Raw genomic sequence first — 23499 nt, 5'->3', positions numbered from 1 at the left:
GAAAAGGCTTGTTCTAGCACCGATATGGCCGTCGCTGATGACTAACAATGTAGATATACCTGAGGCTCTCAGCCTTTTCCAGATCTCGGGTTGCAACGGCCTTGGACATCTTTTCCCTTTTCTTTCATCTGCCGTTGAAACTTACTTTAGTATTACCTCCGCCTAGATAAGATTACAACTCATAGTTCGAGGTAGTAAATCTTCACATTTACACGAAGATTGGTGGACGAAACTCGGAATAACCTTACTTTTCTTCCCTCTACCTTTCCATCTACGTAGCTAATTGGACCTGGGTATCGATCAATCCTCAAAAACTTGGAACATCATCGCCCATCAATACTCCGGACTCCCGGAACATATGACGACGACTCACGAGTATGGATGACAGGATTGACAGGAATGACAAAATTGACAGGATTTGACCCAAAACACCGACAGACGGATTGGCCGACACAAATGATGTCAATTTGATTTATCGTGCTGTGTCGTGCATGTTGTGTCGTGTCGTGTCGTGTCGACGAGCTAATTGGATTGATTTGGCATTAAATCGCTCAACCTTTCTTTGCCGATTTCTGGGGTTTCAACTTTCATTGCAAAATCAAATCATCGTGTCTTGGGATTGTGAAGATCACAAAACTAGGGGTCTCCAGAAATTGGAACGATTCATAAGTTGTAGGGTTAATGCAAGCAGTCCTTCAATGCACTCACTGAAGATAAACACAATTGAAATAAGTTCATCGTCATCAACCATGCACAAGGTGGTCCATCAAACTGTACAGTGGTGAGTGAGAATGAGAACGAAACATAAGACGAAACTAGTATATCTGCAAGTGAAAGTGCTATTTTTAATTCCATCAACGAGTCAAATTGGTGTGGATATACAATACATTACACAATCTTGTAATGTTTGAAATCTCTCGTCTTGACACCTCTTGCGAACATCAGATCCAATTCCTCGTACGTCCTTCCTTTGGTTTCTGGGACTCTGAGCCAACACCAGATAAGACAAAATACCGAACAACCACCTATCTAATCATCAGTCACTATACTCTTTTCGATATTCATTATCGTTGTGCATGATTGTAACCAATAACTCCACCAATCGGTGTATTCCTCTGTTGTGAAAATTGATAATGCAAAATATTTTACTCACCATAGAAAAATCCAATCTTTCCTCTCCAATTCGCTTGATCCGGGTTAATCATATAAGGAATGGCGACCGTCATAACTATCCCAACAAGTGCTTGCATTGCCGTAGCCACAGCAATAGTTTTCGAACGAACTTTAGTCGCTGATACCTCACAGAAAATCGTGTAGCAGACGGGGCCAACACTAAGATCAAAGATACCATTCCAAACGATCATGAGCGTCGATTGTGCCCAGATAACACCTGGACGATTCACATAATTTGGTACACAATCCAGAATCCCAATAAGAAACATAATAGTGGTGAGTAACGCGAGTCCGATGTTGTAGATGCGTCGTCGACCGAATTTTGATATCAAAATCCATGACAAAAGGGTTCCTACGAAGCCAACGGCTAGAAATCCGACGCTCATATCAAATGCTTTGGATCCAGCAAGACCGGCAACTGGAACAGTGAGTTAGTAGATTATCATTTAGTTCTTCACAAAGTACCCAAGTAGCAAGAACGGATGTACTTTTTAGAAAAAGATCTTGAATCTTCTCAAGGAAGAATCAAATACAACACCAGAGGAAAGAAGACTTACGTTGGAAGAAATAGGCCGCATAGCCCACCAAATAAATCCCACTGAAAACCTGCGTCACAAAAACCGCAATTGCGATTTCCGTTCTCCTAATATTAGTCTTATTAAAAACATCCCAATAAGTTGTTCCCGTCTCCATCTCCAACTCCAACCTATCCGTCTCAATCATCATCGCCAGAACCAATTTGTTATTAATTTCCTTCGACGACAGTCTATCCAGCGATTTCTCTGCTTCTTCAAGTCTATCATTCCTGACCAACCACCAAGGCGATTCAGGCGCGAAAGGGATACCAATCAAAATGATGAGAGGCCAGAGCCATTGAATTGCAAATGGAGCACTATATGCCCAATGATTATCGAGACGAGACGTTCCAGCAATAACCCCATTTGCGATGAGTTGACCCATCACGAAACAAAGGTTGACATACGAAGTTAGATGACCGCGAAGCGCTATAGGACATACTTCCGATGCGTAGGTTGGGGCAATGGTAGTATATGTGCCTAGGATGAGACCGCCGATAAGTTCCCCGACGAGAAGAACAGGGAGAGAGCGCGCGAAGAACTGCACGAAGATAAGTGCTGCAGTACCGGATACACATGCCATATATGTCTACCAATACCAAGTTAGCCTTGAGCGCACATCAAATCCTTCGCGGTTGTAAAGATCTCGAAAACCCACCCATTTCCTTCCATACCACTCCATCGGAAACCCAATAAGTAACGCTCCCACCACCTGTCCAATCGGATTCCCCATTCCCAACGCCGTCTGCCATTGCGCGCTCACGATATAATCTCCCTTGTATTTATATCCAAAATCCTTTTGGAAAGCAGGTGTCGCATATAAACTTCCCAGTAATTGGGGATCAAAAGCCGTCATGATTATTCCGAGGGAGAAAAATGCAGACCAAGCTATCGCCGCGGGGTAGAGACGAAGCGCATCGCGAAAAGACATGGAATGCTCGATTTCCGTCGCAGTTTGCGCATCGAGGTGTGTTTGTTTATTAGGGAGATGCGGGGGGTCGATGGGGAGAGATACATCTTGGAGGTGTGGTTTTGTGGTCATGTCTTCTGATTTCCGCATCTTGATGTCTGGATGGATGATGATGGGGAGATGAGAGACTTCAAGATCAAACCAGTATCCTTAGAATGTGAAACCGATCTCGAAAGATATAGTCGTCTAATGCGCAATATACAACATCCAATACTCAATATTCGTAAATCGTCACCCACTGTGTATCCTCAAACACACCCGTTGGAATCATGCTATACTGTATGAAAATCCTAAGGAAACCCTTCATTAAATCTTAAATCCTTATCGCGCTTGCGAAAGCAGAAGAGATCAATCCATCCATAGATACTTATCAACGATAAGCTGCAACTCATACTTCTGCAGATACGGGATGCGACGTTATGATATGATATCAGATTACCAAAATGGGGGTGGGTGCACCGTTCCCAAAGAGCCATAGATGGGAGTGAGTGCATGTGGGGAAAACCCAATCAATCCCCGCGGTCTTGGCACTCCCAGCAAACCGATAACTCTAGATAGATATCACGGATCGGACAACTAAATTAGGAAGGTAGATAAGTAGGTGAGTTGACGACGTTGGAATGGTCGTTCAGTACATATTGAATTGGGCGTGTTTGAAGTCATGTATCGAAGTCGGGGTACATGCTTGCATTCGGTCTGAGTCAGCAGTATATCTTGACGAATAGAATAAGGCGGGTATGTCTTCAGGACGTTTACTTATCATCATCACCGCTTCTGCATATATAGGTAGTATATCTAAGAGCGGAGCTTGGTTCATATTGAACTTGTATGTATACATCAGAGGCTAAACTCAATTCTCTCGTATATCTATTCAATGATACGTTACGAGCGGTCCGCACGGTATGGAACCTTGACGTTACAATTTGTTTTTCCTATTGCTTGATGCAACGACTTACAGTCGGTGATATTCTTGGTATCGATTTTCCTGCAGCCAAAATACATGGGGATGTTCAGCCGCAAGTGCGGAGTACTAAAGTCGGATGTTTGGGGAAGGGACAGCTAGCCATTATATAGAAGATGCTCTTGGCTGTTACTTTGACATGCTGTACGGCATGAGAAGGATTGCGGGGTAGATGTTTTAATTTGTAAAAAGCATTCGTGTTTTCCTTAGGTATGATCGGTACGAGCTGTATTCTTCTGCCTCTGCTTTGTATATGAGTAGTCTTGTATCGAGAGAGATACATTAATAGAATGAATTGAAAGAGAGAAATAGAGTTCTTCATAATAGTCGTGAGATAATCGTACTTGAACATTATTCAGAGTGAAAAGACAAAATAATTGCAATGCATTTTCTCGCGAATCTCGCCATCCCATGGTTTCTACAAACGGCATCTTTTATCCACGTTCTCGCTCTAAGCACATCTTCATCCTCTCAAACCTCAACAACAACCTCCCCAACCGCCCAAGAATGCTCACCAGGTCCTGATCCCCCAGTTTCCCCACCCCTGAACAATAGTCTCGCCCTCACCCCGCCCATGGGCTGGAGCTCCTGGAATCAGTTTGGTGATTTGATCGACGAGAAGCTCATCAAGTCCACCATTGATGCTATGATCTCTAACGATCTAAAAGATGCCGGATTTATCTATGTGAATCTGGATGATGGTTGGCAGCGGTACAAAGGACCTCGATCCGCTCACCCGCTCGAAGCCGATCCTGTCAAATTTCCAAATGGAATTAAAGCTGTAGCCGACTATGCGCATGAACGAGGATTCAAATTAGGTATCTATTCCGGTCCGGGTGATGAGACTTGTGCTGGGTATACGGGGAGTCTTGGACATGAGGAAGAAGATGCAGATATGTTTGCTAGTTGGGGGATTGATCATTTGAAATATGATAGGTGGGCTTCTTTTCTGTCCGAATATATCTTTGAAAACTTTCTAATGACCACAGTTGTTGTTCCCATGGAGATGCTCCCAAATCCGTGGTCCAAGAGATCGTATTGAAAATGTCCAAAGCGCTCCTAGCAAGTGGTCGTCCCATCGTCTACCACGCATGTCATTGCGGTTGGGCCGATATCTGGGAATGGGCCGCTGATGAAGGAGCAAATCAGTGGCGCATTGGTCAAGATATTTCTGATGAGTTCAACTATCCTGGAAATCGGGAAAAGTACTATTTCGACGTCTTGGACATGATTGATCGAGGAAATGACTTGGTGCAATATTCAGGCCCGGGTCATTGGAATGATTATGATATGTTAATCATTGGACTCAATGGGAATTCGACCCAACTTGTAGGGACGGGGGCGTCAAATATTGAATATCGGACGCATTTCAGTATGTGGGCGATGGTAGCTTCTCCTCTACTCATTGGATCCGACGTGAGGACTTTGGATACTTATGAACTTCAAACTCTCACCAATCAAGAGGTTATTGAGATAAATCAAGATCCGCTTGGAATATCAGCTCAGACAGTGGGTGTGGGCTACGAATCTGATGGAGATCTTCAAGTTTATGCTAAAGAGCTGACGGATGGGAGTTATGCTATCGCATTACTCAATCGTGGAACTTCCACGGCGGAAATGAGTTTTAGTCCTCGTCGGGATATTCTTATGACTTGGGATCGTTATCGAATTCGTGATTTGTGGAAACATAAAGAGGGTCTTTATGATGTTCCATATACTGTGGAGGTAATGCCTCATGAAGCTAAGATTTTGAGAGTCTGGGAAGTGCAAAAAAATGCGTCTATGTGCTTTTTCCATTGAGATATCAGAGGTAAGATCTGGGCAAATGATCTTAGAATAGAGCTGTTAATAGATATCTATAAACATCATTTGATTCCAGACCGCATAATATTAAAGAACTCTCGTCCATTGCGACGAAATACGTGTGCCGTTTGGACAGATATAATCGATATGTTGAATCAGTTGTCTGAGTCATTGTTGAGGAAAAAGTGGAAATGATTCGAAACCCCAAAAATTCATTGAAAGAGACATTGTTGGAGATGGCGAGGTTGACAAATGAGTTCCAATACCATTATTTACAGTATTTGATACTTTCCTCGCTGTCACTGGACCCGCGAACATTAAAACACCATTCCTAAAGCCTCTTGCAGGATTTATTGGAATCAAACTCCATTTAATGCAGCCTCCGATTCAGGATCATGGTAGTGATGCATTTCAAACCCTCTCCCTTCATAACCGCATTTTTCGTAGAAGGGTACCTTTTTGGCACCACAGTCAAGTATACTCTGTGATATGATTAGCTACTCATGTGTTTTAAAAACTGGACATGGAATAAAATAAACTCACCTTATAACAACCTCTTTCTGAAGCAATATGATCCAAGGCCTTAATAAGCTTTGTTCCAAACTGCTGTCCCTGATGATCCGCCGAGATACACACATCTTCCACATGGCCTTGTAGTCCCAAATTTCCAAGGCTTCACCAAAAACACATTAGCCCTTCCGCTCCTCTTAATACTGTCTTTTCAAAACAAAAATCACTCACAACTTCATTTCCACAACCAGTGTTCCAGTCCCCATGATAAACTCTCCATCACCCGCACCCCCCTTCTCCTTCACAATCACCAACACATAATAAGTATCCTCACACTTCTTCATCGCATCGAATCTCTCTTCCCATTGTTCTTCGGTAATGGGCCCTACATATGCTAAGTCACGAAGAACACCTAGATATCCACGATGGAAATCCGAGCGTTGGAGTGCACGGAATTTATAGCCTTCCGGGAGGGTATTTTGACATTCTTCGGAGATTAAATCGTTTGAAAAGAGTGATATTTCGGAGGAGGCCATCGTGAATAGCAAGATGCGTATTAATGAACAGTGAAAAGTCAACTATGTGATGAGGTTATTGATATTTCAAAGATATGATATGTTGAAAGAAATATAAATGGGGTGCATGGAAGTCACGAGAAACAGAAATACGTGGCAGATCACGTGAATTTTATACCAATTAGATTGTTCTCTGTAGATGAGGTCTCCAATTTGTTTATTGGGCCAGATGCGAGGCCTTTTTTGAGGGTAACATTTGCTTGTATTCTCGGCGGTATTCATCTGGTGGTTAAAAATATACTGCTATAGAGATAACCAAGTCCAGACAGCCAAATCAATGGTAGATTCCTGACAGTGAATGATTGGTCGATGCGTCGGATGCAACGTATGTTTTGAGGCTTCTCAAAAGTGGGAAATCAAATACGAACTGATAGATATTCGTGACACTATCATTTCCTGGTTACATCGTGATCTTCAAGATGACTTTCAAGATCCATCTTCCTCTCAATGCCATTGATACCATCAATCAACCTCCTCTCTCTTACCTCCAAGTCCAAGATACTCTCATACTTTCGACGGGGCTCTTTTGGACCTTTACATATCTTCTATACATTCGACAAGCGTATCGAGATGAATCTTATGGAATGCCTATTGTTGCACTGTAAATATCATCACTCCACATATCGCTCCAACTAACAACAGATAACAGCTGTGCAAACATAGGGTGGGAGATAGTCTATGGCTTCCGCCTTCCATTCACCCTGACGCAAATCCTAGTTTTTGTTCCCTGGCTTATCATTGATGCCTTTCTTGTGTATACTACCATGAAATTTGGGCCAACCCAGTGGACTCATGCTCCCATGATATCTCAAAATTTGAAGACGATTCTTGGGGGAGGGATTGGAATGATGGTAGTTCTGCATTGGGCATTTGCGGAAACTTACGGCGACGATATGGATGCAATGTTCTGGTCGGCGTTTGTTCTCCAGATGTTCCTTGGGATTTCCTCAGTTGCACAGTTGATGGAGAGAGGTCATACAAGTGGTCATTCTATTGAGATTTGGTGAGTTGTAACTTGTATGATTGATGATCTGGCATGCTCTCTGCGCTAATCAGGACAAATAGGTTTTGTCGTTTCATTGGCTCAGCATCTGCAATTTTGACGTATTGCTGGAGATATTTCCACTATCCGAAGGACTACACGGTGGTAGGCACACCTTTAACAACATTTCTTTTTGTGGCGGCTGAATTGGCCGATTTATATTATCCTATCGTGTTCAAACACCTGCGAAAAAGAAATGATAAGAGCAAGGTGTTGTAGAATGAGTGCAGTAGGATGCGTTAGCCGGGGACCATGATTCTCAGCGGAAATGCTTCTGATTGGCTGAACGTCGCGACAACATTTAGATAGTCGTGCAATGGACTTTCTGATTTGTTTGTTATATTGTTCAAAATTGGTGATCTTGATATGGCGATGACAATCATTGATAAATGACCTAGGTAGGTAGTAGGTAACATTCACTGTGAAGCAAGGGGGAATATATAAATAGCTTCACGCTCGAGCAATTGAAAAATGATCAATCCGTGCCCCGCGAAGTTCTTTCACCAGTCTGAGAGCAGTAACGATTTACTATAATATAATAAGAGGTACACGTCAACCCTCGATTCATTCTGGTAAATGTAAATATAATTTCTCGAGGTCAAAGTCTGTAAAGAATTCATCTAGAGAATCATCCAAAGGACCTGTGGACGTTCAATAGCTTAGAATATATCAGGTACTACTTACTCTCCTTTAACTCTACACTCTTTATATTGAATATCAAATGGAGGTCATTTATCTACTCAATCAATGATCAGTCCACATTGACCCACAGACCCCGGATCTCCATAGCTAACAGACCTTCAGACATTCAAAGCTCAACCTCAACCTTACCCATCCCATTGTCAATTCATTTCCGAATACCTTCAAAATGTCCTCCAACTCCACTGCCCATGAAGTAGTCATTCTAGGCGGAAACTTTGGTGGAGTCAACGCCGTTCACCAATTGCTTCGTCAAACTTTACCTCAGCTCCATCGTCTCGATCAAACAAAATCCTATCACATCACACTCATCACTCCCAACACATCATTTTTCTTCAAAATCGCCAGTCCACGAGCCCTCATCAATGGAACTTTAATTCCCCAAGAAAAAATATTCGTCCCATTGTCCGAGGCCTTTTCAAGATATGACGCCTCGCAGTTCGAATTAATCCAAGGCGTGGCTTCAGCTCTAGATCCTGCAACGCGAACAGTTACCATATCAACAGGCGATGGAACTACAGATGCCACGCGACAAATTCACTACGACTCTCTCATTATCTCCACAGGTACAACCTCCAAATCCCCACTCTGGACACTCCACGGCTCAGAATCCCACACTCAGAGCGCGTTGAGTGCATTACACACTGCTCTCCCCAACGCAAAGACTGTCCTCGTAGCCGGAGGCGGCGCAGCTGGTGTTGAAACCGCAGGAGAAATCGCAACAAATTTTCCAAATTGTAAAGTCACACTTCTCTCTGGTGCCAACAGAGTTCTTTCGAGAGTCAAACCGGCAACCAGTGCACGAGCCCAAGATTATCTCGAAAATATTGTTCACGTCGAGGTTATCAATGATGTACGCGTTGAAAGTACCAACCCCGCCGAGCCAGGCGTTTCACCTACTACCTTAACCCTCAGCGATGGTAGTAAACGCGATGTCGACATCTACATTGACGCTACTGGAGGAACACCCAACAGTGAATTCCTATCGAAATCATGGCTCGATGAATCAGGACGCGTCATCACACGTGATGTCTATTTCCGCGTCAAGGGAAATGGTTCGGACGATGTGAAGGGTATCTACGTATTAGGAGATATGGTAGCCGGAAGTTCCAATTCCGCCTTGGAAATGGACCCTATGCTCGCAACACTATGTTCTTCTCTCGCAGTAGATATTGCCACCGATCTCGGCGTCAAGAAGCCTGCGGAGCCCGCTCCTGGATTGTTGGGCTCAGTATGGAAAATGTTTGCTGGGGGTTCTGGAACTCGACATCCCGTACAACAAGAGTTTAAACCAATGAAGGAAACAATCTTCGTACCTATCGGAAATGGAGGTGGTGTCGGACAGATTTTTGGTTGGAGAATTCCTAGTGTGATGGTGAAGGTTGGTAAGGGAAAATCTTACTTGATAGAGCTTGTCGGACCATTGATTTCGGGGGAGAAATTCAAGAAGGCTTAACTCGTTCGTATGGATAAGAATGAGATTTATGGAAAGGTTTAGATTCAGATATCAGGTGCACTGGTCCCTAGTGTGGTATCCTTTTCAAGATTTGTAAACAATGGCGTAAATGAACAAAATAGTCTTCACATTACATTTCTCAATTTCTGAATCAAAGTCACATACCTAGTACATGGGTGAGAATATTTCCCTCAGTTATTCCTAGTATGTACTTTCTAATCAGGATCCAAATCTCACGCAGTTCTCTTTACCAAGCTTTCTATCTATCTAATATCTATTCTGATAAGTATCCTCCACTGCGACTTCTCATGATATATACCCTTTACCAGAAAATTTACAAAGTATCAATGATCCCAAAAGCGAAAGGAAACCCATACCAACCCGATTCCACAATTTCCGCCGCGTATGCCAAGTTTCATACAGCAGCATTCAAACAAGAGCATATTAGCGGCACAGGGAGACTAATCGGATACCCTACCTATCCCAATCTCACCTCAATGATCATTCCACCCATCGTCCTCAAACCCCAATGTAAATATCTAAACCAGAAATGCAGCACATATCTCAAGCTCCCATCTTCGCATTCCCGTCCGAGTATAATATATAATATTAAAATCAGATAAAGTAAACACAACGTGCACCCCCCACCCCGAATCCCCTAAGATCTCACTCCTCTCGACAAATCCCACCAAATCGCCTACCTCCGCAATCCCAATCCCAATTCTATTCCCTCATCCTCTAAATATCCAATGTGATGAATTCCCATGCATGATATCAAATCTTTCTTCCTTCTCCCCTCTTCCTTCTCCCCTCTTCCTTCTCTCCTTTTCCTTCTCTCCTCTTCCTTCTCCCCTTTTCCTTCTCCCCTCTTCCTTCTCGAACCAGCGATTTATTCGTGGATCCATCACACATGTACATACATACCACACATTTCCAATCTGCGTCATATTACTATTCTCCGTGTGCGAAATTCCCAGCTATACATATTTGGACGGGCGAAGATGCGATTCTGGAGAAGGGAAGTATTAATGACGGAGATAATCACGGGATAGAGAAAGATGCTCAGAAATTGATCTGAGGGGGTGGGGAGACTTGGATAGGGAGGTGTTGGGGTGGTGGATGAAGAGATTGGATGAAGAGATTAGATGAAGAGATTGGATGAAGAGATTGGATATCAAAGGGTGGGAAATAAAATATATGACAAGTCGACTGACTATCCAGCACGTTTGTGCGTGACTACCTAGATATCTAGATATGCATGTATTGATGTAGTAGGTAGGGAGAATCTCATCTTAAGAAATGGGAAGGATGGATCGCCATCTAAATCAGCTTCTCCTTGTGTTTTCAAGTTCATGTAGCTCTAAATGTTTGTTCAATGTGGCGAATGGAAATAGGTAGGTATCTATAAGAGGAGAGAAAAGAATAAATATGTTCCGCATCGTCGATGTTGGATTGGATCTTCCATGAATTAAATTCAAGTACTTATAATAACTATCCCTCGTTCTGTATGACATTCGCATTCTATAACTCATATATCTGCATATCACAAATCCGATGTAAATTTGCTAAAGGGCCTGCAGGATTCGCTTATCGTAGATTTGCTATGGAAATACTGTATAGCAAATACAATGTTTCACGTCTCATAATACAGATATTCCATGCCGAGCCATCGCATTTCGAAGTTTTTATGTAAACCAGTCACAGCGCCGTATTCTCACGTTTGGAGATGTCTTCAAAGTCAGATGATCGGTAAAGCCCCTGATTGACCCATGCGTATTCCCCAACTTCTCATCTTTGAGGTCATCTATGTAGCTAGTAACCAAGTAGGCTTCTCTAATTGTTGTATCTAATTGTAATATTCAAGACAAATCTGAATTTAGAAAAATTTCAAAAGCTTTCCAAACCATTGCCAATCATCCACGAAGTGGGACTCAAGTTTCCAATCCCGATATCTATCCAAAATTTCCTTCTAAGTATAAATCGTCTCGGTCAAAGCATTGAAACTCAACCCTTCCTTCGCGAAATCTACCCCATCCATGAACAATAGCGGCATCTCAACAAGCATACCCTTAACCCTGCTCAACTCCTCTTTAACCTCCTCCACGCCCCCTGGGAATTCTTCTTTCACCACATGTCCATAGAGATATCTTGCGGGCTCCTTATCTTCTTCATTTGTATCTTTATCACTAGGTGATACAAAATACTGTTCATAAAACTCATGATAATCATCCCAGTTCCTCACATTATCCGCAGGAATGGCATGGAAAACTTTCGAATAAACTTCTGTGTTAGTTCTCGCACGACCATTCCATAAATCTGTGAATTCGGGGGAAAACACATCTTGAACGGCGATATCGTAGTCGGAGCCCCAGTCGTAATCGTTGGGGTCCTTGTTGATGGGCATATAGTTTGCATCTGGTCTGGTCCAATCTTGTGGTGCGATCATGCCGAGGTGCTTTCGGAAGAGTTGTCTGCGGAGCGAAGTGGCGTATTTTGCGGCTCGGAACTCGCGACCGTCCATATATGAATCAACGGTTTCGGTGTCTTCGATTACGATTGCGATTTCGGAATCATGGGTGCCGAGTTGAGAGCGATCGTTGAGGTTAGCTGAACCACAGATTACAACACGATCATCGGCGATGAGAAGTTTGGTATGGATATAAAGTTCCTCGCTGACGAAGGCATCGAGCTCGGCTTCTGGGGTACCATTCCAAGGAATGGATGTAATGGATGGACCATCTTCCAAATAGCATGCTGCTACTGTGTCGTGTTCTTGGGAACGAGGGGCGGCTCTTTGGTATTGATCATAATCGTAATTTTCTTGACCCCTACGAGCACCAGTTTCTTCACCGTAACCGCCATATCCAGCGCCAACGATATCATCGTGCTCTTTTCTAGCACTTTCATAACTGACGCCACTTTCTTCTTCGGTTCGAGCCATCGTGCCGTTATCGTTAAGTCTATCATAGTTTCTTAAATTGTAGAATCGGATATAATCCTTTGGATCGGGTACTCCGGCTTTAGCAACTGTTTCCATAATTGAGTTACCGCCACGACAGATTGAATTATATTGATACTCCATAATTGCACGAGTTCCCAAAGCATCATCTGCATGGAGATCGCCTGCAAAAGCTGGGACTGCTGGCATACAAACAATAACTTTGTATTGCTCGCCATTTTGATAAGCACGAATGATTCTGTCTGCGATCGCCGCTCCGATTTTGTTTTCAACAGGATTTTGCTCATCGGAACAGGCGGTGATGAAGAACTGGTTTTCGATGTAGATGAAATGTTGGCTTCGCTGAATCACCTCGATGTAGGCATTGGCAATTGAGTGCTATCCAAATTAGTATCCTGCGGCATGATTTTTGGAACGACGTAATTACCTCGGTGGCTACACCATTGCTCCACTCAGTACAACTTCTTACAAGCTGAATAGAAACGCCGTTTTGATCATCCCCATACCCTGAATTACCTCCCGATCTGCCAAAAAATGTACCCGCTCGACGGAATGTATCGGAGATTGCACCCTCTGTAGATGAACCGACATTTGTACCATCTTCGTTATAATATCCATCAGGGATATCATTAGGAATCAAGGACAATGCTGTGTATCTTGTATCTTGAGTGTCGTATTTCTCTCGGAAAATGAAGTTCCACCTTTGAACAAAATGAGCTCGGAGATCCTCGACTTTGAAGTGTTAGTCATTGAAATTTGGGAGCGTAATAGTGGGAGTATCTCTAATTAACTTACCAACTGGTCCTGTCAACGACATTGATAGATCCTACAACAACAATTAGATTTCATTGTACAACAACTACTTGAGTGTTTCCAAAATACATACCGACCATCCCATTCTAGAGTACTTCGTGCGATCAAGCTTATTCTCTTGCCAATTTTCAACGTCCTGGAAGTCATACACTCTTGCGTTATTGAAATCTTGACCTGGGAAAACAATATTGTCTAGGTCACTTGGGTGTGCATCAGCAATTGGATGCTGATTCACATCCCATCTACCAAAGCACAAGTCTAGACCACCCATGAAAGCGACCTTGCTATCAACCAGACAAAGCTTTTCGTGATGCGCCCAGTATAGAATAACATCATTTCGGGCTCCATATAAAGCTTCAATGCCCTCTTTAGGAAGTTGTGCAAGATCAAAGTCTCTTAAACTGAAATTCTTCAAGTCGGTAATAAGTTCCGATTCGAGATGAATACCACTTGGAACATGATCCGGATGTCGGAATACAGAGATGTTAGGATGAACCTCTAGAGCTTTCTTGGTGTGCTCGGAGCATACTGACATCGCGGTTAGTCCACGTGACATGTGGCCAGAATTGAGGATAAAACGTACATGTCAAGACCTTAGTAACCTCTTTGTAAATGATAATGTTCACTTTGACACCTCTCTCAGCAGCAGCCAAAAGCATGCGGTCGATTCTATATTCCTCGTTTGCCGATGGGGGTCTTCTCAAATAAAGCTCAGGGGTAAGCCACCAATCCAGAATCCAGATACTTTCCTGTGCCTCTTCCAAGGCGACAGATACAGCCCACATGTACGCACACCCGTCAATATGCCATTTAATGTCATGGCCAGTTCTTGGAGGAGCGAAACTGCCATATCTGTTCTCCTTTCCATTTATATGAAGTGCATGACATGCCTCTCCGATATGAGTGTGGCTGTGTTTCTCGCCGTCTGAGATTCCTGCAGCCTTCGAAACCTCTGACTCGACTTCATGTACGAAGTCGCCGATGGCTGCTTTGGCGTCATGGAAGAAATGAGACATGTTGAGAGATATTTTGGAAGAAATGTTGATTTGAAAGATCTGTGAGGAAGAGCTTTGTTTATGTATCTACGATAGATACGAGGGTAGTCGTAGCTATAGTGGGGTGGTTTGGGCGGGTGGAGTGATTTTGGTGGGGTGCCTCTGAGGCTGTAACTTATGGGATTGGTGAATGTTCACCGTTAATATCGGCGACAATGCTGTGAGTGAGTTTGATCGTAATAAGTCTTTATTAATGTTTATCAAATTGTGGAGTTGTGTGTTAAATAGTTGTTAAGAGAGCATGGAGACTCAGTGGATATAATCTGCGTTTTGACGGGTACTCTCTCTGTTTCATGTGTAACTTTCGGCTGATGTGAGACGTTACGGTGTAGACACTGCAGCTGGGATATGTCCATAGCTGTGCATTCATTGGCATGGTATGGCATGATATAGGTAGGGCTCAAGAAGCTTTTTGGCTTATCCGTATGATTGGTTCCAGTGGAACGTTACCCAGGCAAAGTATATTCCTGGCTGCTGCATGACAGCTCAGCTAAAGAATCGTTGGATGGAATTTCTCAAACTCCCTTTACAATCTATCAAGAGGCAGTCGATCTGTCATTGACCAAACGGTTCTTGCCCGGTAGATATGACAAGTCTAGCAAAGTCCGGATGAATCCAGCCCAGCCCCTATAGACATGCGCACGAGCAACGTCAATACTGCGTTTACCCGAGGAACCAACCCGCGCCGCGGTATTCTAGTGACATACCAATGCACTTGGATTTGTGTTTGAAGAGTTCTCGTTTGTAGAACTGACGGTTAGTAGAATGCAGAATACAAGATTGTCGTTACCAGGGTTTGGATTTTCTGGATAGGTGTCATATTCTCAAACCCGGGGGTCCGTTGGTCTTCAACGAAGAAAAAGTATTGTTAATGCCATTATCAAGTAAACAGTAGCAAACACATCATTCTCAAACGTGCCCTGGATGTAGATCAACAACGGAGAAATACAAAATGCCGAAATCGATGTGAAATGTAATTGGAGAGTTGGATGGAAGGAAAGGACAGCCCGGCTTTAGTTCGCTTATAGGCACGTACGTGCCTGTGTCGGAGAGTATGCTAGCGTGTTTTTTCGTTTGCAACCACACCTCAGAATTTAACAATTGCCAAACTCAAGAACACTACGTAAAAGCGAAGATTTGTTCGATAAATTCTCACCGGTACAATTGGAAGAGACACTCAAGTTTCACTAAATCCGTAGACAACGTTCTATATCCTCAAGATTTCTACTGGGTATCACGACACCAATTTACGGGGTGGTAATATACACCATCATACTTTGCTTTTTTAACACTCCAGCGGCAAGAAGAGCAACAAGATTTGAATGAACATAGTTACCCCTTCTATCTGCTCGTATTTCATTCAGCACATTTATCCTATCATAGCATCTGACTCAAAGTCTCCGTGACTTCTTAATCGCATCGGAAGCTCTCTCAGCCATGGCATACACAGTCACTTGCAGATGCGCACTCTGTATCATTGGAAACGTACCCGCATCACCTACTCTCAAATTACTGACCTCATATACCTTATAACTGGAATCCACAACTCCTCCATATTATCTCTTCATCATAGAGGTAGTGCCACTTGGATGAAATGTCGTTCCAATAGTCGAACGAACCCATGCCTCAAAATCCGCATCTGTTTGTATACTTGGGCCTCGTACTGTCTCAACTGGCGATAGTGTTGCGAATATTGGTGTGTTGATTATTTTACGAGCAAACTTAGCTGCGGCGCTTAATAGAAGAAGATCTGTCTGATGAGTAGGGAATTCTGAGTTTGCTGATGGGGAAGTGAAAGGATCGGCGGATGTGATCGCGACCGAACCACGGGAAAATGGATGCTGAAGACCAGTAAAAACTGGTCATCCTCCAAAAATGAATTCCATAATTGGCATGTTGTTGGATGCGAGATCTCTAGTGAGGATTTCGTGTTGAGCTTCATATCCTGCTAAGATAGTGGAGTCGACATCGGATGGTAAATATGATGCCGGTGTGATAGATGAGGCTGAGGATACAATCTGTGAAGTTGTATTGGTGAAAGAACGGGTTCCAACAAATGCATATTCGCCTCCCCCTTCTTTGGAGTATGACCTATTTTGCCCGATTAGAACGATTTGGAAAGATTTGGAAAGATTTGGAAAGTTTAATACACTTTACGAACCAATCTGTTATGCCTATACAATGCTTGCATCTCAGCGTTGAAAGTCGCATTACTGGTCAAATTGTTCGCAGAAAGGTAAATATCCACTATTGATCCAGTTAGTGGATGATTTTGGAGACTTTTGCTATAACAACCTACAAGTGGTACTAGCTCTGAGCAATGGGTGATCTTGGAAATTCGCCCCAACACCTGGCAAGCTCACCACAGTTTCGATACCAAATCGTTTAAGTAAAGAAGAGCCCAATTCCAGAGAGTTGGAGCAGCTGAGGTGGATGAATAGCACCAGCTGCGAGAACTACCTTCTTCGCCGCAAGTACGGTTGATCTTGAAAAGTTGGAGCCAGCTGCATACTATTCTCGTGGTCAGAATGTTACCCAAAGAATGCGGTCGACAAATATTTACCTCTTCACCAATGATTGCAACTCCTTCATTACTTAGTTTAGTGATCAGTTTTGTCACCTGTTGTCCCTTCAAGAGGTGCAAACTGGTTCAATTATTTGCATTATTCCGATAAACAGTTCTAGAATCTGAGCGGGTCTTAGTGTCTTGATCTAGTGATTGTGGATTCCACAGAGCACCATTTGCATCTCCATTCAAAGAGTCAAACGCCTTGCGTATTCCGAGGTATTTCATGGACGCAAAATAGTACTCTACCAACATTTCAGCAAAAGTAGTTTAATTAGGACAATTTACTCAATTAGATGATGGTCAATTGAATGTTGGATAACTTGAATGGACCTATAGACACGGTCAGCAAGTACGTCAATTCTCAACACAGATTTCATTACATTGGCTTTATATCCGTGTGTTGAATGATCCGTTTAAATATCCCATTCTTTTGCAATTTCAGATGCAGGTGGTGTAAAATTAGTCAACTGATGGACAGGAGATTTAGTTCATGGATTACTCGATGTGTTGCACATAATATGCTTACTTTCTTGAAATATGGAAAGAGTTCATTCCAACCAACTGCTCCTACTTCTATCCAACGATCATAGTCTTCTTTTCCAGCAAGATCGAAAGTCATCTTATTCAAGCAAGAACCACCGCCTACAACTTTACCTAGTGGTATGGCAATGCATCTATTATTTGTAGCTGGCTGGGGAGCATAGGTTAGATTCCAATCATACTGTGTCCCTATCGCACCATTCCCAATTCCTGCGAAAAGTGGAATGTATGTGAAGTCTTTTCCCTGATCACTATATACTATTAGATGGTTACATCAGACTACTCGTGCACTTACAGTTCACCGGCCTCAATAATGAGAACAGTTGTCGCTAGTGATGGTAAGCTTCTTAGGTAGGTATCCAAAGCATCAAAATGAGTGAATCTTACCCTGGATTCTCTGATAATCTATTTCCTACGACAAGACCACTTGTCCCACCACCCACAACAATAAAATCATAATTAGACAGAAGTGCAGTATCACGACCGACTATCTTCCCACAAATAGAAGCTCCAAGAGACGCAATTGTGAGCGAAGACATTATTGAGAGAATTGAAAGCGACCGCATGATGAAGCAGTATAAAGGCGAAGACAGTACGAACTTTCACCACTTGTACCAAGCAACGAGCGGGTAGGCAATTGTCTTGCTTAAATGCTGAAGCGCTGCAAGAGATCTTCACCCGAGAGTTACATTGCCAAGTCAGGTCTACATACATGCTGTCCCTTGCTGTGACCTGATCTGGACAGCAGTAAGCTTAATATCTAATTCTGATTGAAAGGCCAGACTTGTCAAAGAGAAAATAATCGAAATCAGATATACCCCTCTTTTTGGCTTTTAAAACAGATCACATGCTCCTCTTCCCTCTTTTTGGTCTTTTGATCAAACCTGAAACCGCGTGCAAAGAGTTGTTCGAGTTACACACATATCATTCTGCAAATAGCTGAACCAGAAGTTCTCAGAATGTGTTTTGAAATACATCCCGTTACACTCAAGCTTCCTATTCCCGTCACATGGCTGCACTCTGATTTATTCAACAACTCATATCAGATAAACTAACTCTTCACTACCGAGAGGGTTCTAACTAAAGACCAATAAGTGGCATCATGTGATTACCATATTGATGAATGCACCTCCGCATTAAGAATCCTGCAGTTTAACCAATATCTTCTTTCCTCCAATCTCATTTTTCGTCGAAAGATCAACCCCAAAACTTACGCCTCCAAATCCCGTTGCAACTACTTCTCCTTCATTTGGCTCTAATAATCCTTTCCAAAGCAGGCTTTCAAGTCTTGGAATCAGTTTCTCTACAATGCTGTTGGTTGCGTCGCCTAATGGCTCTCCAAAATTGCCCATTTGTCCAAGGTGGACGTGATAAATTTTGATGTCCTTTTGTTCGTCGATTTCGTCCCTATTTATTATTTAGTTGGGGTTTTTTTATCGGAGCGTGAAGAGATTGGAAGCTTTTACATACCAATCATTCGTAGTCGAGAATGTTTTTTGTGTTTTTGCTGTGGATTTGGTATTCAAAGCAGCTAAGCCTACCGCGGAACTGGCAGCTGATGCGTCAAATATACCCGCAAACTCTCCCGATGTAATTTTTTCGATCTCAGACAATTGTGTTTCGGTAGATTGTTTGTAGTCAAATGTTGCATCTGCACCGACAGATGTGACAAACTGTAGTGGGATAGGTTAGTTAGTTCATAAATATCATTTCAACTTCATTCTCTTTTGCGAAGCTCACCTCAGCATTAGATTGAGAGCATGAAGCAAGGACTTGGTATCCGCACAATTTTGCAAGCTAGATATTTGTCAATGTCAACATTTGCAAATTGTATATGGATACACGAACCTTAATTCCGTATTGTCCGACGTTCGACGTGCCTCCTAACACAATAAACCATTCTGGTTGATTCTCGCGAGTGGCAGGATACATGATATTATTTCCCTCATCTAGACATATTGCTGCCGTCTATCATTATTACAGTCAGTATTGCTCATTCGCAATCACCATAACATGACAACTAGCAAGAGGGAAAGATTTGCTCACCAAAAGTCCCACTCCAATCGTCGCAGCTTCTTCAACCGAAACTCTCTCTGGTCTCTTGAACGCCAGTTTCTCATCCATTAAATGCTATTGAAGAGAGTTAATAGTTAGCGTCTCTCTTGTTCCATCCCACCATTCTCCATCCCTCATTCCCACCCAACCTCATTACTCAGACTACCCGCCTCACCCACCATTCAAAGTATCCTGTCCGAATGGAAAAGGAACCTCAAACATACAAACTCCTGAAAAGTACCATAACCCTCCTCTCCAACTCTCGTCGCACATCCAAAAATGCCATCTCCAACTCTGAATTTCTGAACGTCAGGGCCTAATTCAACAACCACTCCTGAAGCGTCACAGCCGAGTACTATTGGGTAGGAAGGGATGAGTGAACCGGTTTGTCGCATTATGTTATCCCTTTATTTTTGACTTAGTGGTGTGCTCGTAGGGGAAATTGGTAAGATGGGTCGTTTACGAAGAAGGGGGCGTGAGAGAGTGCGAGAGATAATGTGTGTGTGTGGAATCTGAGAAATAGAGGACTCACAAAGGATTAATTCCTGTAACCAGCGATTTTACCAAAACCTGATGTTTTCCCGGAACAGGTCTCTCCAGATCATTGGAGACTTCCCAGGGGGAATTACGGTCCTTGATTACTACGCCTCTCATTTTTTCGCAATGGATCAATTGATTTTTCTTTCACGATGGAGAATATTTAAGAGACTGAAGCTGCGATAAATAAAAGCAAGAGTAATTTCGATTGTGTAGAGAGCTTCAGCAATATAGTTGAATTTTATGGTTCGATGTTGTTTACCCCTCCTTTGTTACATTCCCGCTAAATTTACCCCTCATTTGAGCTCGCACAGACGAGGCTTGGGGATCTCGAGGGGATCTATTGGCGGGAAGCTTTGTGGCCAATGGAATGTGAGAGTTTCAGGCTGTAGAAAATTGAATGTGTTACATTGAGAGAATATTGATGTTGTGAGATTGGTCAAATTTTGAGGGGTATGAACGCGTTTATACTTTGGGGAATTGAGACAGCCAATTGGATGGTTGAGGATTGTTTAACCTTGATGTACATCCTGAGGGGTTCGTGCATTTGCTTGTCGGAAGTCATTCGATGCTTCGAAATTTTAAATGTCGTTTTTAGCTCTTGAAGTTTTCTTTTTCATGTCTTTCTCTGTCTTGGATCTTTCCATACCTAGATCATAGGTGCCCACGCGACATGGAATGAGGAGACCCATTTCATCGCTTGGGAGACTATAAATGGTAAATATACATCCACTAAAATGTTTAACGAGAAATGGCCTATCATCTTGTATATCTCTTAGTTACGGACTATAAAGAGACTTTTTTGCTATTCATATTACGGTTAAGGATGTTCATGGATGCTTGTGAGTAGAAGGTAAATTTGACGTACATCCGATGGATAGTTTGTAGAAAAGTCCGACGTTCATGTAGATGTAAAAATAGAGAGCGTGGCCAGTGGCATAAATGATTCGAAAAGATGAATGCAGGGCGGTATGAAGACTCGAGCTATATGAGCGGGCTTAAGAGTCGCTGTTAAGTGTTTTGTATGTGCAATATAAATGCTGTGTAACTGAACCCCTGAGACGGAACATTAGGATATAAATGAAGATGATGGTGATAGTAAATCAGTCATATGAGGGAGAGCTATGGGTGAATGGATAGTTGAGAGAATTGAGAGTGCAGGATCTAGTGGCTATATGGTTTGCGAGAAGTTATAAGCAAGACAGTTCAATTCCAATCATCTTCAAGTGCCGAGTCCCTTGCTTTGAGCCGTTATCTCCGTAAATAAACGAGTCGAGGTGGATATAAAATAAAATCATGTTTGAACAAAATCTAGTGATAAATGTTTGGACTGGAGCCAGCTTCTTCCAGGCCTGTTATGAAACTGTCAAGGGAGATTTCATCCTGCAATGAAATCAAGAGGATTGACCAATGTAGATTTTTCATTGCTTGGTTTGGGTATGGGCATTTCGAAGTATTCGTCTGATATATGGAAATCATCATCAAACTATATCGAAAAGAAACATTTGATGAACTTATATAATAGAATACTCATCTGATATTTTAAAATCACAATAACCAATATCCTAGTGAATAATGAATAATCTCGAATATAAATCTGACAACAAGAATTTCACTGTACATTTTCATCTGCTTTCAAAAAAAGAAAAAGATCAGTGAGTGAGACAGAATTAGAACGTATATTAAACGAAAACATTCAAGCACTAGCTAAATACGCGATGACTAGCTTCCAAGAAGTGAACCGAAGCAGTTGTGCCAAGCTGAATAGCGACCACTAGGATGTGATTCTTCTCACTTGACAGAGTTCTTTAAATACACGCTGGCAGGCTCTCGAGAGTCAATCATGTCACAGACATGGAATCTACCGCTCATGACAAGTCCAAGATGAAGCAATTGTGATTTCAAGAGTATGAGGGGTCGCATTAATTTCAGGAGAAAATGCCCATCAACAAAGGGATTTGATTAAATAAATATATACCATTAACATTTTTCTAATAAGTTTGGAAAATCTTCCGACTTCATTATGTATTCTAACTAACATTTCCCGTCATTTTCATCGCTAGTTTCGTTCGTTCGTCTCGCTTGTTCATCAACAGATATCTATAAATTTTGTTCGGCTCTCCCCCTACTTCCAATTCTTAGCCCATTCATCTCATGATAACCGGGCATCTTTCTCCCCAATTGGTGCTCTAAAGTCGTCATCCTTCTTCTTCCCATCACCATCTCCATACATCCAAAATTGCAACCCCAAAAATAAATCGCAGCACATCTGGAACATTCCGCAAAGTTTGAAAGCCCATGGTATAGCACTCGTGGCCGTAAAAAACCAGAACATCTTCATTACATCACCGGCAATCCAGCTGGCCATGACTGAGAAACGGAAACCTTTGCAGGATCGAGATTTGTAGTTTGCAATTATTTGAGGAATTGGGAGGGTAGCTTCTACGCCGAGTCCAATGTAGCCGATTGCATCAGAGTAGACGGAATAGAACCATGGAGCTGGAGAGAGAATAAGCTCGCATGCGATGAGAACTATGAATAGGTAAAGGAGGAATTGCCAGTAACTGTGAATTTTTTCGTTAGCATCATGTAACCCTTTGGTAAGCAACACAGTGATTCAATGCGTACGGTTTTGGGGAACGCCATTGCCAGAAGTTATATGGTCTTGACGCTCCATCCCCTTCTCTGTGTCCAGCAAATGGTATAGCTGCGTCTCCCCCTTTCGACGATGGCGATGGTCGATGATCAAGCGCAACCTTCAATAACATGGTTTGCATCGCAATCATAATGAATGACTGTATCAGTAAGGAGGTATCGAAATGGGCTCCAGGATAATAAAAAACTCTACGATGAGGATTAGCATCAGTCTTCCAACGCACATTACAGGACGGCGTACCTCAGAAATGATGCTACAAGCATGATCAAAGGGATATCCAAAGAAAATCCCGCACTGGACTTGTTCCTATGTATCGAGTATGTCTGATCCGCATACGACGTTATGGGAGATATTATGATAAACATAGGGGCTATATAGCCAGTGATGAATGAAACGAGACCCATTTTGGCTGTGGTAGTTTTGGCAATTCAAAGCCAGCAATGGCAGACGTGATAAGTTGTATAATACAAAGTCCATAGACACGAAAAAATGTTTGGCAATGACAATTGGAAAGAATTGAATTAGATGTTGTGTCAAATCAACAGATTCAA

At 42.6% G+C, this 23499-nt stretch overlaps 10 protein-coding genes across 10 annotated transcripts; 3 read left to right on the top strand and 7 right to left on the bottom strand.

Moving 5' to 3' along the window:
* Nucleotides 1–39: 39 nt before the first annotated feature.
* EAE98_000563 (uncharacterized protein) lies at nucleotides 40–3427 on the bottom strand. The gene is made up of 4 exons (XM_038948181.1): nucleotides 2407–3427; nucleotides 1731–2337; nucleotides 1154–1591; nucleotides 40–1025 (listed from the first exon to the last, which is right to left on the bottom strand). The coding sequence occupies exons 1-4, from the start codon at nucleotides 2806–2808 to the stop codon at nucleotides 889–891; spliced, it is 1584 nt and encodes a 527-aa protein (XP_038815858.1). The 5' UTR covers nucleotides 2809–3427; the 3' UTR covers nucleotides 40–888.
* A 634-nt stretch (nucleotides 3428–4061) lies between these two features.
* EAE98_000562 (uncharacterized protein) lies at nucleotides 4062–5479 on the top strand (the record flags this gene model as incomplete). The annotated part of the gene is made up of 2 exons (XM_038948180.1): nucleotides 4062–4615; nucleotides 4669–5479. The coding sequence occupies 2 exons, from the start codon at nucleotides 4062–4064 to the stop codon at nucleotides 5477–5479; spliced, it is 1365 nt and encodes a 454-aa protein (XP_038815857.1).
* Nucleotides 5480–5841: 362 nt separating this feature from the next.
* On the bottom strand, nucleotides 5842–6528 carry EAE98_000561 (uncharacterized protein; the record flags this gene model as incomplete). The annotated part of the gene is made up of 3 exons (XM_038948179.1): nucleotides 5842–5964; nucleotides 6026–6155; nucleotides 6224–6528. 3 exons carry the CDS (start codon nucleotides 6526–6528, stop codon nucleotides 5842–5844), a joined length of 558 nt encoding a protein of 185 aa, XP_038815856.1.
* A 458-nt stretch (nucleotides 6529–6986) lies between these two features.
* On the top strand, nucleotides 6987–7828 carry EAE98_000560 (uncharacterized protein; the record flags this gene model as incomplete). Its single annotated transcript, XM_038948178.1, has 3 exons — nucleotides 6987–7168; nucleotides 7217–7570; nucleotides 7633–7828. 3 exons carry the CDS (start codon nucleotides 6987–6989, stop codon nucleotides 7826–7828), a joined length of 732 nt encoding a protein of 243 aa, XP_038815855.1.
* Nucleotides 7829–8477: 649 nt separating this feature from the next.
* Nucleotides 8478–9764, top strand: EAE98_000559 (uncharacterized protein; the record flags this gene model as incomplete). Its single annotated transcript, XM_038948177.1, has 1 exon — nucleotides 8478–9764. The coding sequence occupies one exon, from the start codon at nucleotides 8478–8480 to the stop codon at nucleotides 9762–9764; it is 1287 nt and encodes a 428-aa protein (XP_038815854.1).
* A 1969-nt stretch (nucleotides 9765–11733) lies between these two features.
* Nucleotides 11734–14552, bottom strand: EAE98_000558 (uncharacterized protein; the record flags this gene model as incomplete). Its single annotated transcript, XM_038948176.1, has 5 exons — nucleotides 11734–13101; nucleotides 13151–13455; nucleotides 13519–13549; nucleotides 13610–14064; nucleotides 14120–14552. 5 exons carry the CDS (start codon nucleotides 14550–14552, stop codon nucleotides 11734–11736), a joined length of 2592 nt encoding a protein of 863 aa, XP_038815853.1.
* Nucleotides 14553–16453: 1901 nt separating this feature from the next.
* EAE98_000557 (uncharacterized protein) lies at nucleotides 16454–17183 on the bottom strand (the record flags this gene model as incomplete). Its single annotated transcript, XM_038948175.1, has 5 exons — nucleotides 16454–16682; nucleotides 16742–16838; nucleotides 16891–17015; nucleotides 17070–17102; nucleotides 17155–17183. 5 exons carry the CDS (start codon nucleotides 17181–17183, stop codon nucleotides 16454–16456), a joined length of 513 nt encoding a protein of 170 aa, XP_038815852.1.
* Nucleotides 17184–17441: 258 nt separating this feature from the next.
* Nucleotides 17442–18239, bottom strand: EAE98_000556 (uncharacterized protein; the record flags this gene model as incomplete). Its single annotated transcript, XM_038948174.1, has 4 exons — nucleotides 17442–17490; nucleotides 17541–17587; nucleotides 17687–17951; nucleotides 18088–18239. The coding sequence occupies 4 exons, from the start codon at nucleotides 18237–18239 to the stop codon at nucleotides 17442–17444; spliced, it is 513 nt and encodes a 170-aa protein (XP_038815851.1).
* Nucleotides 18240–18655: 416 nt separating this feature from the next.
* EAE98_000555 (uncharacterized protein) lies at nucleotides 18656–20499 on the bottom strand. The gene is made up of 7 exons (XM_038948173.1): nucleotides 20288–20499; nucleotides 19980–20160; nucleotides 19747–19830; nucleotides 19549–19668; nucleotides 19441–19497; nucleotides 19171–19373; nucleotides 18656–19107 (listed from the first exon to the last, which is right to left on the bottom strand). Exons 1-7 carry the CDS (start codon nucleotides 20407–20409, stop codon nucleotides 18837–18839), a joined length of 1038 nt encoding a protein of 345 aa, XP_038815850.1. The 5' UTR covers nucleotides 20410–20499; the 3' UTR covers nucleotides 18656–18836.
* Nucleotides 20500–22223: 1724 nt separating this feature from the next.
* Nucleotides 22224–23481, bottom strand: EAE98_000554 (uncharacterized protein). Its single transcript, XM_038948172.1, has 3 exons — nucleotides 23189–23481; nucleotides 22921–23136; nucleotides 22224–22856 (listed from the first exon to the last, which is right to left on the bottom strand). Exons 1-3 carry the CDS (start codon nucleotides 23350–23352, stop codon nucleotides 22445–22447), a joined length of 792 nt encoding a protein of 263 aa, XP_038815849.1. The 5' UTR covers nucleotides 23353–23481; the 3' UTR covers nucleotides 22224–22444.
* Between the last annotated feature and the right edge of the window lie 18 nt (nucleotides 23482–23499).

This window comes from Botrytis deweyae (assembly GCF_014898535.1).
Source record: "Botrytis deweyae strain B1 chromosome Unknown BDEW_001, whole genome shotgun sequence".
In the NCBI taxonomy this organism is placed as follows: Eukaryota; Fungi; Ascomycota; class Leotiomycetes; order Helotiales; family Sclerotiniaceae; genus Botrytis; species Botrytis deweyae.
The sequence above is the reverse complement of the archived record's forward strand: the minus strand, read 5'-3'. Positions and strand labels throughout refer to the sequence as shown.